Source organism: Macaca nemestrina, chromosome 17, assembly GCF_043159975.1.
Source record: "Macaca nemestrina isolate mMacNem1 chromosome 17, mMacNem.hap1, whole genome shotgun sequence".
NCBI lineage: Eukaryota > Metazoa > Chordata > Mammalia > Primates > Cercopithecidae > Macaca > Macaca nemestrina.
In genome coordinates, this window is record NC_092141.1 from 47329363 (window position 1) to 47346400 (window position 17038).

At 48.5% G+C, this 17038-nt stretch overlaps 2 protein-coding genes across 9 annotated transcripts in view; one reads left to right on the forward strand and one right to left on the reverse strand.

The window, feature by feature from the left end:
• The window catches only part of LOC105476867 (ubiquitin specific peptidase 32), a 254106-nt gene extending 250609 nt beyond the window's left edge, over positions 1-3497 (reverse strand). For 2 of the 3 annotated variants that reach the window (XM_011733147.2, XM_011733146.2), the window contains exon 1: positions 3308-3496. In XM_011733147.2, coding sequence (XP_011731449.1) covers positions 3308-3416 — 109 coding nt within the window. In that variant the 5' untranslated portion in view covers positions 3417-3496. Of the gene's footprint in view, positions 1-3307 lie in introns of all 3 variants that reach the window. The other variant, XM_024791263.2, reaches the window with a different exon arrangement.
• On the forward strand, positions 2474-16139 carry CHCT1 (CHD1 helical C-terminal domain containing 1). 6 transcript variants are annotated; one of them, XM_071082801.1, is made up of 7 exons: positions 2474-2598; positions 7800-7901; positions 8171-8346; positions 8727-8826; positions 11408-11615; positions 14124-14264; positions 15896-16135. In XM_071082801.1, the coding sequence occupies exons 2-7, from the start codon at positions 7860-7862 to the stop codon at positions 15979-15981; spliced, it is 753 nt and encodes a 250-aa protein (XP_070938902.1). In that variant the 5' UTR covers positions 2474-2598; positions 7800-7859; the 3' UTR covers positions 15982-16135. The 6 variants fall into 6 exon arrangements, with proteins under 6 accessions (XP_070938902.1, XP_070938903.1, XP_070938900.1 ...); XM_071082802.1 differs by lacking the exon at positions 2474-2598 and adding an exon at positions 2959-2980; XM_071082799.1 differs by lacking the exon at positions 2474-2598 and adding an exon at positions 3553-3708.
• Positions 16140-17038: the final 899 nt, after the last annotated feature.

Consider the following 17038-nt stretch of genomic DNA (forward strand, 5'->3'; position numbering starts at 1 on the left):
CAAATAAGCATATGAAAAAAAGCTCAACATCCCTGGTCATTAAAGAAATGCAAATCAAAACCACAATGAGATACCACTTCACACCAGTCAGAATGATGATTATTAAAAAGTCAAAAAATAACAAATACTGGCAAGGTTGCAGAGAAAAAGAAACACTTCTACCCTGTTTGTGGGAGTGTACATTAGTTCAACCATGGTGAAAAGCAGTGTAGTGAATCCTCAAAGAGCTAAAAACACAACTGCCATTCAACGCAGCAATTCTGTTACTGGATGTATACCCAAAGGAATACAAATAGTTCTACCATAAAGACACATGCACTCGTATGTTTATTACAGCACTATTCACAATCGCTTCTAAATGGAATCAACCTAAATGCCCATCGGTGGACTGGATAAAGAAAATGTGGTACATATCCATCATGGAATACTATGCAGCCATAAAAAATAACGAGAGCATGTCCTTTGCAGGAACATTGATGGAGCTGAAGGCTATTATCCTTAGAAAACCAACATAGGAACAGAAAACCAAATATCGCATGTTCTCACTTATAAGTGGGAGCTAAATGATGAGAAAACATGAACACGTAGAGGGGAACAACATACACTGGGGCCTACCGGAAGGTGGAGGGTGGGAGAAGAAAGAGGATCAGGAAAAATAACTAATGGGTACTAAGCTTAATACCTGGGTAACAAAATAATCTGTGCAACAAAACCCCATGACACGGGTTTATCTATATAACAAACCTGCACATGTACCCTTGAATGCAAGGTTAAAAATAAAGAATAATAATAATAATAATAATTATTATTATTATTATTATTATTAGTTTGAGTCGGAGTCTTGCTCTGTTGCTCTGGCTGGAGTGCAGGGGCATGGTCTTGGCTCACTGCAACCTCTGCCTCCCGGGTTTAAGTGATTCTCCTGCCTCAGCCTCCTGAGTAGCTGGGATTACAGGCAGGCACCACCATACCCAGTTAATTTTTGTATTTTCAGTAGAGACGAGGTTTTCCCATGTTGGCCAGGCTGTTCTCAACCTTCTGACCTCAGGTGACCCACCCATCTCTGCCTCTCAAACTGCTGGAATTATAGGCGTGAGCCACCACACCTGGCAGAATTATGTTGTTTTTAAACTTAGCATTATATAATGTTTTTAATAATGTTATTTAGTCCTTATGAGTAGATTTTTTAAAAAGACTCTTTCCTGGACGGGCGCGGTGGCTCACACCTGTAATCCTAGCACTTTGGGAGGCCGAGGCAGGCGGATCACCTGAGGTCGGGAGTTTGAGACCAGCCTGACCAACATAGAGAAACACTGTCTGTACTAAAAATACAAAATTAGCCCGACGTGGTGGCACATGCCTGTAATCCCAGCTGCTTGGGAGGCTGAGGCAGGAGAATCGCTTGAAGCTGGGAGGCAGAGGTTGTAGTGAGCCGAGATCACCCCATTGCTCCAGCCAGGGCAATAAGAACAAAACTCCCTCTCAAAACAAAACAAAACAAAACAAAATACCTCTTTCCTGACTGTAAAAGAAAAGCATATCTGTCATTTTAAAAAATACAGATCATATGTGAAGAAAGTGAAAAACTACGTTGGATATTTTGAAGTGTATCCTTCAAGACTTTTTTTTTTTTTTTTTTTTTGAGACGGAGTCTCACTGTGTTGCCCAGGCTGGAGTGCAGTGGCCGGATCTCAGCTCACTGCAAGCTCCGCCTCCCGGGTTCACGCCATTCTCCTGCCTCAGCCTCCCGAGTAGCTGGGACTACAGGCGCCCGCCACCTCGCCCGGCTAGTATTTTTTTTGTACTTTTTAGTAGAGACGGGGTTTCACTGTGTTAGCCAGGATGGTCTCGATTTCCTGACCTCGTGATCCGCCCATCTCGGCCTCCCAAAGTGCTGGGATTAGAGGCTTGAGCCAAAATGGAATCATACCATACATGGTTTTAGTTCCTGTTTTCCATATCAATAAATATATAGCGGCATGTTTAATGTTTTTATGAATATACCATGATTTATATATTCTATTAGTGACATTGCAATTGTTTCCAAATTGTCACTATTGTAACAGTCCTCATCTTCTCCCCTTAGGACTAATTCTTATAAGTAGAACTGATGCGTCACAGAGCATGCACATTTAAACACTTTTAAATACATTGTTTACCAGTCTCACTGCCAGTAGAAACGTATGTAAAGGTTCCTTTCCCCTTGCTCTTGCCAATATAATTATCCTTCTTAATACTCACAAAATAATCCAGAATTAATGCTCAGAAAATAGACCTTCCATTTTGGAGGCGGATAAGTGGAAGGTTCATTCTTCCCCTTACCAAAAAAAAAAAAAAAAGACGGTTGCTGAACATCCTGGCATAGAGGACAAGTGAAAAAGTTTCGGGACTCAAAGGTGCTCCTCCAAAGCCCCGGGCCTCCGGGCTACCCCTACTTGAAGCCGCTATGACCCTGTCCTGTGGCCGGGGTGGCCGCTGGGTGGCGAGGGGAGGCCCGGGCCGACGGCGGTCCCACCGCACTGTCGCGAAGGAAGGCGAAGAACAGGGCCACACTGAGTGGGGACAACTGGGCCGCGGGCCCAGAGGACACGAAGGAAGGTCCGGGAGAAGAAATTCCGAGTTTCAGGGAAGAAAAGGTGGCTCGAGTGGGGAAACCGTGGCAGCAACGGTCTCTCATTGCCGGGACCCCGCCGTGTGCCGCCCAGGGACGCGAGGGGGCGCTGCTGCCGCGCCAGGGGCCAGGGTCCTGAGGTCCCCTGAGCGCCTCCCGGCCCTGCCCGGCCGGCTCAGGCTACAGCCGGACTCTGCCCACCGTGTTTCCGCCGTCGGCTTCGGGTCCCTGGTGGGCTCGCGGGTGGGAAGAGCCGGGGTGGCGGGACTTTCGCCGACACCCCGCGCCCCGCCTGGTGGCTGCGCACACTAGGCAGCCGACGGGACTGCCCGCGTCTCAGCCCCTCCTCTGTGAAGCGAGACCGCTGGGGTACCTGCCCCAGGGAAGGCCGCGGGGAGGGTTACAGAGCCCGTGGGCACTGGCGGGGATCTTTATACACCCCCAAAACACATCCCACCCAGTACTCAGCACCCCGCACCCAACACCCAGCACCGAGGGCTTATTATTAACAACTTCCTGGAGGCCGCAGGGGCAGTGCGTGCTGTGTCCCTTCTCCCTTTCAGCGCTCCCTAGACCTCTGTCCCAAATCAGAAAACAATCTTACAAACTGTGCTTTCTCTTGGGGAGCCCCCACCACGGCGTAACCCAGCAGGCAGGAATGGCACACGTGCAGGAAAATGAGTTCAAAAGCCTTACCAGGTGGTGTCAGAATCAACAGCATCTGACAGTACCCTTGGGAGAAGGGGCGCCAGCCTCTCCTGGCGAGCTGTGCGCTCTGCCAAAGTCCTCGCTCGACCCCGCACATCTTGCTCCGTTCCCTAGTCCAGATCCCAGCAGGAGGAGCCAGCTGCGGCCACCCCTAAGAATGAGGAGATGGGAGCGGGGTGGGGGGCTGGGCTCTGTGTTGGCAGTTGCCATGGCTTTGCTCCGAGTTCTGGAGCCAATCTGCCCACTCCCTGAGACGGCCAGGTCACAGAAGCAGTAGGTCAGAAGCCAGAGGGGACGTGGGGAGTGCCACCCTGGAGCCTACCGGCACACCTGCTGAGATGGAGGCCTCAGATGGGCAAGGGGGTGAAGGGGACAAGCCACTAGAGAAGGTGAAGTGGGGTGTGAGGGAGGGAGGGAAAGAGCGTCCCGGAGGGGCTGGTTTTGGAAAGTAGAGAACATGAAATTCAGGAGAGAAGAGAAGAACAATGGTAGGGTACCTGAGATAGCAAGAGGCCTAAAGCACAAGAATGTTCATTCATTCAGAAGTTTATGCTTGACCTGTGTTCCCGGCGATACGATGGGGAAGAGGTCGCCTCTCGTTGTTGGTTATTAAGACTTGAGAGTATGTGTGTGTATACACATGGTCTGTGTGTGGTTGTGTGGTGTGTGTGCTGTGTTGGGAGAGTGGATCGGCCAGAGTCCTGTCTCCAGGACCTGGAGGAGCCTGTGTCCCATCTCCTCTCCATGCACCTCCCTCCCTTTCCCAGGCCTTTCCTTTCAGAGTGGTCTGGACAGGTTATTCCTTGTTCTCCCCCAACACAGACCAAAATTCATACTTTTCTGAGAAGATGTTGAAAGGTGGCAAATCCAGTTCTGATGTCCAGTGTTGTTTCACAGTCACTTTGCTGCTACTCATTTTCGGCTTTCTTTTTTCTTTTTCTTTTTTTTTTTTCCTTTTTTTTTTTTTTTTGAGATGGAGTCTCACTCTGTCACCTAGGCTGGACTGCAGTGGCATGATCTTGGCCCACTGCAACCTCTGCCCCCTGGGTTGGAGCAATTTCTCCTGCCTCAGCCTCCTGAGTAGCTGGGATTACAGGTATGTGCCACCACACCCAGCTAATTTTTGTATTTTTGGTAGAGACAAAGTTTTGCCACTTTGGCCTGGGTGGTCTTGAACTCCTGACCTCAGGTAATCCACCCATCTCGGCCTCCCAAAGTGCTGGGATTACAGGTGTGAGCCACTGCACCCAGTTTTGCTCCATCACCCAGGCTGGAGTGCAGTGGCTCCGTCTCACTCACTGCAACCTCCGCCTCCTGGGTTCCAGCAATTCTCCTGCCCCAGCCTCCTAAGTAGATGGGATTACAGGCGTGCACCACCACACTTAGCTGATTTTTTTGTATTTTTGGTAGAAATTGGGTTTTGCCATGCTGGCCAGGCTGGTCTTGAACTTCTGGGCTCAAGCAATCCACCCACCTCAGCCTCCTAAAGGGTTGGGATTACAGGCGTGAGTCACTGTGCCTGGCCTAATTTTCAGCTTTCTTTGCCCCACTGTCATGGTCAAAGGTTCTTTCTTGTCATCACCATCATTCACTTTTTCTTTCTTTTTTTTTTTTTTGAGACGGAGTCTCGCTCTGTCGCCCAGGCTGGAGTGCAGTGGCCGGATCTTAGCTCACTGCAAGCTCCGCCTCCCGGGTTTACGCCATTCTCCTGCCTCAGCCTCCCGAGTAGCTGGGACTACAGGCGCCTGCCACCTCGCCCGGCTAGTTTTTTGTATTTTTTTTAGTAGAGACGGGGTTTCACGGTGTTAGCCAGGATGGTCTCGATCTCCTGACCTCATGATCCACCCGTCTCGGCCTCCCAAAGTGCTGAGATTACAGGCTTGAGCCACCATGCCCGGCCTCATTCACTTTTTCTGAATGGTCATTGGATGCATGGTTTATTAGTCCATTTTGCATTCCTATAAAGGAATACCTGAGGCTAGGCAATTTATAAAGAAAAGAGGTTGATTTGACTCACAGTTCTGCAGGCTGTACACGAAGCATGGTCCCAGCATCTGCTTCTGGTGAGGGCCTCAGAAAGTTTACAAGCATGGCAGAAGATGAGGGGGAAGCAAGCTTGTCATACGGTGAGAGAGCAAGCAAGAGAGAGAGGAGGACCTTTCAGACTCTTGTTACCAACCAGCTCTCACATGAACTGACAGAGTGAGAACTTACTTAATTAGGGCAGGAAGGGCACCAAGCCCATTCATGAAAGATCCACCCCCATCACCCAAACACCTCCCACTGGACCCCACCTCCAACACTGGGGATCATGTTTCAACATAAGATTTGGAGGGGACACACATTCAAACCGTATCACGTGACATGATGCTAGAGGCTAGGGATGCAAAGAAGTGGGCCCAGTCTGATGCAATCAGTAAACATTTGCCAAGTGAGTGAGTCAATGAATCCCTGTTCATTCCCCCAAGGAGTTGCTTCAATCTTTTGATGCCTCATTGTTCTAATCTGTGACCAGGGTTAATGATATTGAAACTGTCCCTAGAAACTTTATAAAATTAATCAGGAAGACAGAGGGGAAAAATGAAAATTAACTGAGCTTGCAGCCCATTCAGCATAAATCATGAGGTCAGCCTGCTCTCTGATGCACTTCCTTGGAGTTCTTTGGTGCCTGTTTCCTTAGATTCCGTAGATGCAGCTGGGTGCGGTGGCTCACTGTAATATCCTAGCACTTTGGGAGCCAAGGTGGGTGGATCACTTGAGGTCAGGAGTTCGAGACAAGACTGGTCAACATGGTCTCTACTAAAAATACAAAATTAGCCAGGCGTGGTGGTGCATGCCTGTAATCCCAGCTACTCAGGAGGCTGAGGCAGGAGAATCACTTGAACCCGGCAGGCAGAGGTTGCAGTGAGCAGAGATCATACCACTGCACTCCAGCCTGGGTGATAGAGTGAATTTAAAAAAAAAAAAAAGGCCGGGCACGGTGGCTCACGCCTGTAATCCCAGAACTTTGGGAGGCCAAGGTGGGCAGATCACGAGGTCAGGAGATTGAGACCACCCTGGCTAACACGGTGAAAACCTGTCTCTACTAAAAACACAAAAAATTAACTGGGCATGGTGGCACGTGCCTGTAGTCCCAGCTTACTTGGGAGGCTGAGGCAGAAGAATCACTTGAACCTGGCAGGCGGAGGTTACAGGAAGCCGAGATCGCGCCACTGCACTCCAGCCTAGGTGACAGAGCGAGACTCCATCTCAAAAAAGAGACTACCCAAGCGCGGTGGCTCAAGCCTGTAATCCCAGCACTTTGGGAGGCCCAGGTGGGCAGATCTTGAGGTCAGGAGATCAAGACCATCCTGGCTAACACGGTGAAACCTCGTCTCTATTAAAAATACAAAAAAATTAGCCGGGTTTGGTGGCGGGCACCTGTAGTCCCAGCTACTCGGGAGGCTGAGGCAGGAGAATGGCGTAAACCCGGGAGGCGGAGGTTGCAGTGAGCAGAGATCGCGCCACTGCGCTCCAGTCTGGGCAACAGAGTGAGACTCTATCTCAAAAAAAAAAAAAAAAAAGAATTCCATAGACATTGTTACGAGATGATATTTCCTTAACTGCTCTGTAGATAACAGCTCGAACATTACGAAGCATTGAGGTTTCTCTTTAAAATATTATTTCAGGTTCTACATATCACTCAAACTACAGATAGATGGCAGGGGGTCTAAAGAGCCCTCAAAAACCTGATTCACCAGAGAATGCAGTTTCCATGTCCACATAATTTCATCCCCCTGACCCTGACCAATCAATGACCACAGTTTTTTCAATCCCTCCTCCTCCATGATCTCCTTAAAAACCCCAGTCCAGAGCTCCTTGGGAAGATAGACTTGAAGGACTCCTTCCATCTCCTCACTGAGCACCCAGCAATCAATAAACTCTTTCTCACAGTGACATGATCTCGGCTCACTGCAACCTTCACCTCCTGGGCACAAGCAATTCTCCCACCTTGGCCTCCTGGGTAGCTGGGACCATAGGTGCACACCACCGTGCCCAGCCAATTTTTATATTTTTTGTAGAGACCAGGTCTCACTATATTGCCTAGACTGGTCTGCTGCAACTTTTGCTGTCTCTATATATTGGATTGTGAGTGTCCAGCAGGCATATAAACCTGTTGGTCCTATAACAACATCTAACCTGACAGAGTTTGTGGGAGGATAAAGTGAGTTAATGTTTACCAAGTGCTTTGTAAAGTTACCTAGTAGAATATGCTATGATTATTATAAAAGAAACAGGTGGAATATTCTAGGTTTTCTAAGCAGAGATTTTCAGAGATGGGTTTCTTTGCCCAAGGCTCACTCACATCCGTGCTGGGTCAAGAAGGTCAGAGGGCAGTGGAGAAGGGCTTTGGCCGCCATTTGGGTCAGTCCCCTGCCCAGCACTGCCCCCAGGAGTAACAGTCCAAGCCCCCGGCTTAGTGCCCCCTGCCTCCTCCCAGGTGACGAATGTGCCATGCCTGGAGACAAGCTCCAGCACCAGCCCTGCCAGAGACTCGCTCATGCGCCATGCCAAGGGCCTGGATCAGGACACCTTCAAAATTGTGAGTAAAGAGCCAGCCTGGAACCCTGTCCCCTTTTCCCCATTGGTCAGGAGGCCTGAGTCAGGAAATGACAAGCCTCAGGCCCACAGTGCATTGCCCCACTTGTCTTACTCTTGGGAAGGACTTTTGGTGAGATGTGCACCGGAGCCACCTCCCAAAACACGCAGCACTGGGCCACTCAGGGCTGTGGTATCTGCTGGATACCTGGGACTGCCCATCTGCCTCTTCTTTTCTCCCACGGCCCCTCACCTCACCTGTTGCCTCCTCAGTGTAAAGAATATCTAAGACCACTAAAGAAGTTCCTGCGAAAGTTGCACCTGCCCAGGGACCTTCCCCAGAAGAAGAAGCTGAAGTACATGAAGCAGAGCCTTGTGGTCCTAGGGGACCACATCAACACCTTTCTGCAACATTACTGCCGAGCCTGGGAAATCAAACACTGGAGGAAGTAAGGCAGTCTCTTTGCTCTGCTCCCCGTACCTACTCCTGGGCAACCTTCTCTTCATTCAAGGGGACACCTTAGTGGATCCCCCAGTCCTTCATCTTTATGTGGAGGAGTCAGGAGCCTAGTGGGATGGAGAGAGCTACTAGTCACTCAGGACAGCCCTGATTGCACCTTGTCTCTGACTGAACAACTGCGTGCAGGCGCTCAACACCAGGATAGGATGTTCAAGTTTGGGCAAATCCCCACCCCTCCATTCCCCCAACCCCAAACCCCAAAGGGGCATGTGGTCCATATTCCCCTGGGTGGGTCCTGACCCTGAGACAAATGCTGGAGTGAGGAAGCATGTGCTCCGCCTCCCCAGCCTGAGGTCTCCCCCTTTGCAGGATGCTCTGGCGGTTCGTCTCCCTCTTCTCAGAGCTGGAAGCAAAGCAGCTTTGCCGACTTTACAAGTACACCAAGAGCAACCAGCCGGCCAAGTTCCTGGTGAGGCATGAGACCTTCCACCCGGGCACAGCTGAGGGTTGGTTGGTGTGTCCTTAGACTTGGGGGGAGGCCTGGGACTGACACACCCAGAGCCCCTCTGGTTCTTCCCAGGGCTCACTGCCAGGGCAAGACTCTGCTGCTCGACCTTTACCCCTGCCCTGGGCACAGTGGGCTGAAGAGGCCGAGGCTTAGCATCAAGTTCTCCATATGTATTTGATACAGGGGCAGGCGAGCCCCCAAACTGGGGCTCAGCCCGGGAATGTTCTTGGTTTTGCCCAGAAAATAATTTAAGGGTGAGCTGGTGGTATTAAACAGTAAGTTTATGGCAGCGGCAGTGTAGAGTAGCAGCAGAGGCACTGCTCCTTGCGGAACAGGGCTACCCGATGGGCAGTGTGCCCAGAGTAGCAGCACAGGGGCAGTTCTGTGCTCATATTTATCCCTACTTTTAATTACATGCAAATTGTGGGACGGTTATTTGGAATTTACCAGAAAAAGGGTAGTACTTCTGGGTTGTTGCCATGGAAAGGAGTCCCAACTTCTAAGTGTTGCTATGGTAATAGTAAACTGACATAGCATTGGTAGGCGTGTCTTAGGGAGAGGTGCTTACACCCCTTCCCTGTTTCAGCTAGTCTTTTTTTGAGATGGAGTCTTACTCTGCCATCCAGGCTGGAGTGTCATGGCGTGATCTTGGCTCACTGCAACCTTCGCCTCCTGGGTTCAAGTGATTCTCCTGCCACAGCCTCTCGAGTAGCTGGGATTACAGGTGCATGCCACTGTGCCTGACTAATTTTTGTATTTTTAGTAGAAACAAGGTTTCACCATGTTGGCCGGGCTGGTCTCGAACTCCTGACCTCAGGTGATCTGCCCGCCTCAGCCTCCCAAAGCGTTGGGATTACAGGAGTAAGCCACCGCGCCCAGCCTACCACTCTTCATGTTGTACGGGCTATAGGTTTTGCCCAATGTATGATGACATGTATCTACCATTACAGTACGATACAGAAGAGTGCCACGGTCCTAAAAACCCCCTGTGCTCCATCTATTTGTCCTTGCCCTCCTGCCCCCACTCCCCTGACAACCACTGATCTTGGTTCACTGTCTCTGTAGTTTTGCTGTCTCAGAATGTCATATCGTTGGTATCATACAATATGTAGCCTTTTCAGATTCATATCAAACCTAGTATGAAATTTTCATACTAGGTTTCATTAGAATCCATTGGTTTCAGGAGGTCCATGAGGTCAAAATATTGCAGGGACTCCTGGGTGTTTGCAGAGCACACTTTGAGAACCACTGGTCCAGAATAATAATCATAGATAAAGCAGTTGTAAAGGCATTCTACGTGCCAGGCACTTTATGTCCCTTCGAGTAATATTCAAAAGTAACCCTAAGTGGTAATTAGGATTATTGTCCGCAGTGTGTAAAAGAGGATCCCAAATACAGGGAAGTAAGTTAATTTGTCACAGTCTTTATAGCAAGTAGGAAGGAAGAGGCAGGGTTCAGCCTCCATCTGTCTGGGATGAGAACCGTGCTCTAACGGCGCCCTCCTCTCACCACTCTCGCGGTGCAGCCCTAACCAGGTCCTCTCCCTCTCTGCAACTGATTCTTCCTCTGACCATGTAATGATTGGATCATTTCAAAGATTTCTCTTCTTAATAAGAGGAGCTGCCACTTTACTGATTTCTAGATTTCTGGATTTCACTGGCCTGAATTTTTTTTTTTTTTTCTTTTCAAGACAGAGTTTAGCTCTTGTCACCCAGGCTGGAGTGCAATGGCAAGATTTTGGCTCAATGCAACCTCCACCTCCGGTTCAAGTGATTCTCCTACCTCAGCCTCCTGAGTGGCAGGGATTACAGGCATGCACCATCACGCCCGGCTAATTTTTGTATTTTTAGTAGAGATGGGGTTTCACCATGTTGGCCAGGCTGGTCTCGAACTCCTGACCTCAAGTGATCTGCCCTCCTCGGCCTCCCAAAGTGCTAGGACTACAGGCATGAGCCACCACACCAGGCAGAAACATTTATATATATAGTCTTTGAATTTTAATTTCAAAATTCAGGCTGTCAATTTATTTCATTTTTAAAAATTTTACTTTTTTTTAAACAGACTCAAAGCCTACAAAGGCTCCCATTTTTTTTTTTTTTTTTTTTTTTTTTTTTGAGACGGAGTCTTGCTCTGTCACCCAGGCTGAAGTGTAGCGGCATGATCTCGGCTCACCGCAACCTCCGCCTTCAGGGTTCAAGGGATTCTCCTGCCTCAGCTAACCGAGTAAGGCTCCCAATTTAATTTTTGTTAAGTTAGGTCTTTTAAACAAATATCATTTCATTGCAAAAAACCAGTAAGACACTGCAATTCCAAAAAGAGATGGAAGACATGATCTCAAAATAAAGGACGACCCAGGAAGACATCATTGGCAGCCTCCCTCCATGTCCCCACAGTCCTTTCTCTCCCACATCTGTGATTCCTACCCCATCCTTTTGGTTAGCGAGTGTGAGGGGCAGGCAGACCTCAGTATTTCTCAACAAATGCGGGGCCGGGACTCTGAAGTTCAGGTCCCCCTCTTCTCAACACTCTCCTTAACATGGAGGCTCCGTGGCAGGTGGCATTCTGCGCCTCGGATGCACCGGAGAGATCCTTGCTGGCCGACCAGGAAGACAGTCTGCCGAAGCTCTGCAATGCCTGGGGACTGCACGGCAACATCAGCGGTGTGAAGGAGAGGCTGTCCAAGATGCAGGCCCCGGGTCAAGGGAGCCCCCTGCCCGGGGAGCCAAGATCCCAGGATCATGTCAAGAGAGGTAATGCCCATTTGGTGTTGGGGTGATGCCTGGACCCAGGGGTTTGTGAGTGGTGTCTGGGTGTTCCCCAAGAGTAGACTCAAGCAGCCGGGAGCCTCTGCCCCGAGCCTGACAAGTTCCTCTTCCCTCCTTTCCATCTTCTCTTCATCCTGCATTTTCCTTTCTGTCCATCTTTTCTTCTCCTTCTCTACTTTCTCTTCTCTTTTTAGTCCCCCTCTTCCCCAGGTGTGCTCATTATAGAAAGGTTTTTGTTTTATTTTATTTTATTATTTATTTATTTTATTTATGTTATTTTTTCCAGATGGAGTCTCTCTCTGTCACCCAGGCTGGAGTGCAACCTCTGCCTCCTGGGTTCAAGTGATTCTCCTGCCTCAGCATCCCCTGTAGCTGGGATTATAGGTGCCCACCATCATGCCTGGCTAATTTTTGTACTTTTAGTAAAGACAGGGTTTCACTGTGTTGCCCAAGCTGGTCTTGAACTCCTGAGCTCACACAATCCACCCGCCTCAGCCTCCTAAAGTGCTAGGATTACAGGCATGAGCCACCATGCCTGGCCTTTTTTATTTTATTATTATTATTTTTAGGTTTTTTTGTTTGTTTTGTTTTTTGAGATGGAGCCCCACTCTGTCGCCCAGACTGGAGTGCAGTGGTGCAATCTTGGCTCACTGCAACCTCCGCCTCCCGGGTTCAGGTGATTATCCCGCCTCAGCCTCCCCAGTAGCTGGGATTACAGGTGTACACCACCATGCCCAGCTTTTGTATTTTTAGTAGAGACGGGGGTATCACCATGTTGGCCAGGCTGATCTCAAACTCCTGGCCTCAAGTAATCTGCCCACCTCGGCCTCCCAAAGTGCTGGGATTACAGGTGTGAGCCACTGTGCCCGGACCATCCCAGTTTAAGTTGAGGATGTAAACAGACAAGAGAATGAAGACCAGTCTATAACAAAGATGCTCTGGGCCAAGCAGTCCATGACTCAGATGAGGAAAGTGAGCTCTGGGCTTCTGGACTGGCTTCTCTCTGTACCAGGGGCTTTGTATCTGTTAATTTCACTCAACCTCTGTAGCATCCTCATGAGATAGGTGTTATTATCTCCCTTTTACAAACAGCTGTCTGAGGCCACAGGGCAAAGGATGTGTCAAACGAGACAGGCTGCCTGAAGGAGGTAAATTTGGGACAGGCTTTAAAGAAAGGGATAAGGATATGGATGAAGGAAAGCAGGGAAGTGGGAATAAAGTGCAGAGGTGAGGGGCAATGAGTAGGCAGCCTGGGCTTGGTGGTGAATGGAAGAGGATTTGAGAGGTACACGGAGGGAAGTAACAGGAAAAAGTCTTTGATGATGGGTTTCATGCAGTTATTAAAATTAATAACATTTTTATTAGTATAAATATAAACATAGAGAAAATTTGATTATACAGATAAGCAAAAATAAGGAAATATAAACATCACATTGTCATCACCACTATTAACACTTTCCAGATCTTTTTTATGTATATATGTGTGTGTGTGTGTATATATATATACATAAAACAGATATATATATTTTGAGATGGAGTCTTGCTCTGTTGCCAGGCTGGAATACAGTGGTGCGATCTCGGCTCACTGCAACCCCTGCCTCCCGGGTTCAAGCGATTCTCCTGCCTCAGCCTCCCAAGTACCTGGGACTACAGGGGTGCACCACCATGCCCAGCTAATTTTTGTATTTTTATTAGAGATGGGGTTTCACCACGTTGGCCAGGATTGTCTCAATCTCTTGACCTCGTGATCCTCCTGCCTCAGTCTCCCAAAGTGCTGGGATCACAGGTGTGAGCCACTGGGCCCAGCCATAAATATATATTTTTTATTTTTATTTTTTTGAGATGGAATTTTGCTCTTGTTGCCCAGGCTGGAGTGCAGTGGCGCGATCTTGGCTCACTGCAACCTCCGCCTCCCGGGTACAAGCGATTCTCCTGCCTCAGCTTCCCAAGTAGCTGGGATTGCAGGCATGCGCCACCATGCCTGGCTAATTTTGTGCTTCTAGTAAAGACGGGTTTCACCATATTGGTCAGGCTGGTCTTGAACTCCTGACCTCAAGTGATCCACCCACCTTGGTCTCCCAAAGTGCTGAGATTACAGGCCTGAGCCACCATGCCTGGCCTAAATATATATATTTTAAATGAAATGAGATCATGCTGTACATGCAATTTTGATTTGGAGTTGCTTTTCTTTTTTTTGAGATGGAGTCTCACTCTGTTACCCAGGCTAGAGTGTAATGGCGTCATCTCGGCTCACTGCAGCCTCTGCTTCCCGAGTTCAAGTGATTCTCTTGCCTCAGTCTCCTGAGTAGCTGGGATTACAGGCACGCCCCACCACGCCGTGCTAATTTTTGTATTTTTAGTAGAGACGGGGTTTCACCATGTTGGTCAGGCTGGTCTCAATGGAGTTGCTTTTTTTAAGTTAATGGTATCAACCTATCTTTTTTCTTTCTCTCTCTCTTTTTTTTTTTTTTTTTTTTTTTTGGTGTGTGACAGGGTTTTTCAGTCCTCGCACCCAGGCTGGAGTGCTGTGGCTTGATCTCAGCTCACTGCAACCTCAACCTCCTAGGTTCAAGCGATTCTCTTGCATCAGCCTCCTAAGTAGCTGGGACTACAGATGCACACCACTGTGCCTGGGTAATTTTTGTATTTTTTGTAGAGATGGAGTTTTGCCATGTTGTCCAGCCTGCTCTGGGACACCTGGGCTCAAGCTATCCACCTGCCTCTGCCTCTCAAAGTGCAGGGATTACAGGCGTGAGCCACCATGCCTGGCCCTGTATCAAGATTTCTATGTCAACATTTTCATTTCATCTAATAATTGGACTAAACACTCCATATGCAAATTTTCCCTACAGCCAGAGAACTTTTGCACTGGCTTCTCAAACCATGCATTTCACCTGGTCATGTCTTAGGTTTAAATCTTTAAACCTAAGAAAGTCCTTTTTTTTTTTTTTTTTGAGACAAAGTCTTGCTCTATCACCCAGGCTGGAGTGCCATAGCATGATCTCAGCTCACTGCAATCTCTGCCAGGTTCAAGCGATTCTCCTGCCTCAGCCTCCCGAGTGGCTGGGACTACGGGCACACACCACCATGCCCAGCTAAGTTTTGTATTTTTAGTAGAGACGGGGTCAGGTTGGTCTCGAGCTCCTGACCTCAAATAATCTGCCTGCCTCGGCCTCCCAAAGTGCTGGGATTACAGGCTTGAGCCACCGTGCCTAACTGTTTTCTTTGTTTGTTTGTTTGTTTGTTTTACATTCCTGACCTGTTGAAAAGATGAGACTTCTATTCAGCAGTATGTTCTCCTTCCTGATTTATTCCCTGTTGCTTCTTTTTGACATCTTTTAGCTTGTTCCTCTAGAAACAGGATTTGAAAGTCTTCATGGGTTCAAATTAAACGTGTTTTTGGCTAGAGGCTACATAAGAGATGAGGTTATGCTCTTCCCATTACTACCTGACAAAGCACAGAGTAACTCGTGGACCCACCGGGAATGGGCTAAGATTAGTCACCGAGTCTATCCTTGCAATGAAAATCACCTATGTGGTATTTCTTTGGCACTATGTTAATAAAGTCAGTGATTTTATTTTTGATTTATTTATTTTTTTGAGACAGAGTCTCACTCTGTGGCCCAGGCTGAAGTGCAGTTGTGCAATCTCAGCTCACAGTAACCTCAGCCTCCCCGGTTCAAGCCTCCGGAGTAGTTGGGATTACAGGCGTGTGCCACCATGCCCGGCCAATTTTTGTATTTTTAGTAGAGATGGGGGTTTCACCATGTTGGCCAGGCTGGTCTCAAACTCCTGACCTCAAGTGATTCATCCACCTCAGGTTCCCAAAGTGCTGGCATTACAGGCGTGAGCCACCATGCCTGGCCATAAAGTCAGTTCTTAATTAAAACTTGGCAATGGGGTTTGCAAACAGTACTGGGAATTGGGTCATGAGGCCTAGGAGACGAGTAAGGAAGAATCAGAGGTTGGAGCCAGAGGTCAAGGAAACTTGGGTCTTGCCCTGACTCTTCCACTAACTTGCTGTTAAGACTTTGGGCAGGTCATTGCCTTACCCTGGACCTGGGTGACAGTCCTCGTCTGTAAACCGGGGACAATGCCATCTCTCTACAGGGTTTCTCTGAGAAAAGACTAAGTGATATAGGTGGGAAGCAAGATAAGATTTTGCTATTCTTCCTCTCTGCCCCTACAACACCCCCCATGTATTACAGACTGAGATTCTTACTGTTTGTGATGTCACTGACTGTCTCTGACCTTCTCTTTTTCAGATTCTTTAAGGGAGCTTTCTCCAAAACCAAAACTCAAGAGAAGGAGAATAAAGGAAGCCCCAGAAACTCCAGAGACTGACCCATAAGAAGACCAGCTGGGACAAAGGGCCAGCTTGCCCTGGCTCTCAGAGCACGGGGAATGGAGACCAAAAAGGGAAAAGAATTGTCCTTATCAAAAGGATTCTCAGGTCTTAATTAGGAATAAATGAAGTGGGAAATAAACATTCTTATGACAGTTCTACCTCACTTGGCCAACAGCCATCATTCATACATTTTTAATTTGTTTGAAAAATATTTGCCAGCCACCTTCTAAGTGGCAGGTGTCCCACATATGCACAGATGAATAAGATGTGGTCACTTTGTTGAGGACCATCACAGTCTAGTGGAGCAGACAGACATAGAAAAGACACAACAGCAGGTGACTGGAGCAGGCCTCAGGGGAGTTAACAAAGGAGCTGGGTGTTTGCCAGGGGAGCACACAGGTAGGGAGGGAGGGAGCCTGGGGTCAGGATGGCAAGCCTGGCAGCCCGCCTGCATCATCTGGACTTCATTTAGTGGGTAGCTTGGGATGGGCAGTGGCAAGGGATGTGTCAAGCAGTGGAATGAATGGGTGTGACTAGGGTATTGGGGAGATGTTCTGGTGACTGTGAACAAAGTGCATGGTAGTGAGCAAGGCTAGAGGCAGGAGACCAAACAGGAAACAACACTGATGGTCTTAGCTAACATGATGGCTCGAGCCAGCAGTCACAAAACCACAGCCTGCGCACTAAAGTAAGGCTACCGATGTGTTTTGTTTGTCCCTGGTCATGTTCTACTTGTTTAAAACACTTTAAGGCTGGGCATGATGCCTCATGCCTGTAATCCCAGCACTTTGGGAGGCTGAGGTGGAAGATCGTTTGAGTTCAGGAGTTCCAGACTAGCCAGGGCGATATGGCAAAACTCCATCTCTACAAAAAAATTAGTTGTTCATAGTGACATGCACCTGTAGTCCCAGCTACTTGGGAGGCTAAGGTGGGAGAGTCGATTGAGTCCATGTGTTAGTCTTTTCTCCCACTGCTAATAAAGACATACCTGAGACTGAGTACTTTATAAAAGAAAGAGGTTTGATAGAGTCAGTTCCATGTGGCTGGGGAGGCCTCACAA

What these genes read in the sequence shown, in the direction of transcription:
- CHCT1 (XM_071082799.1), top strand. Translation starts at nt 3,658, where the DNA reads ATGGAGGCCTCAGATGGGCAAGGGGGTGAAGGGGACAAGCCACTAGAG. An exon ending in GGGACAAGCCACTAGAGAAG is followed by an intron (nt 3,709 to 7,799) that starts GTGAAGTGGGGT and finishes GCCTCCTCCCAG; the next exon opens with GTGACGAATGTGCCATGCCT. An exon ending in ATGCACACCACTGTGCCTGG is followed by an intron (nt 14,265 to 15,895) that starts GTAATTTTTGTA and finishes TCTCTTTTTCAG; the next exon opens with ATTCTTTAAGGGAGCTTTCT.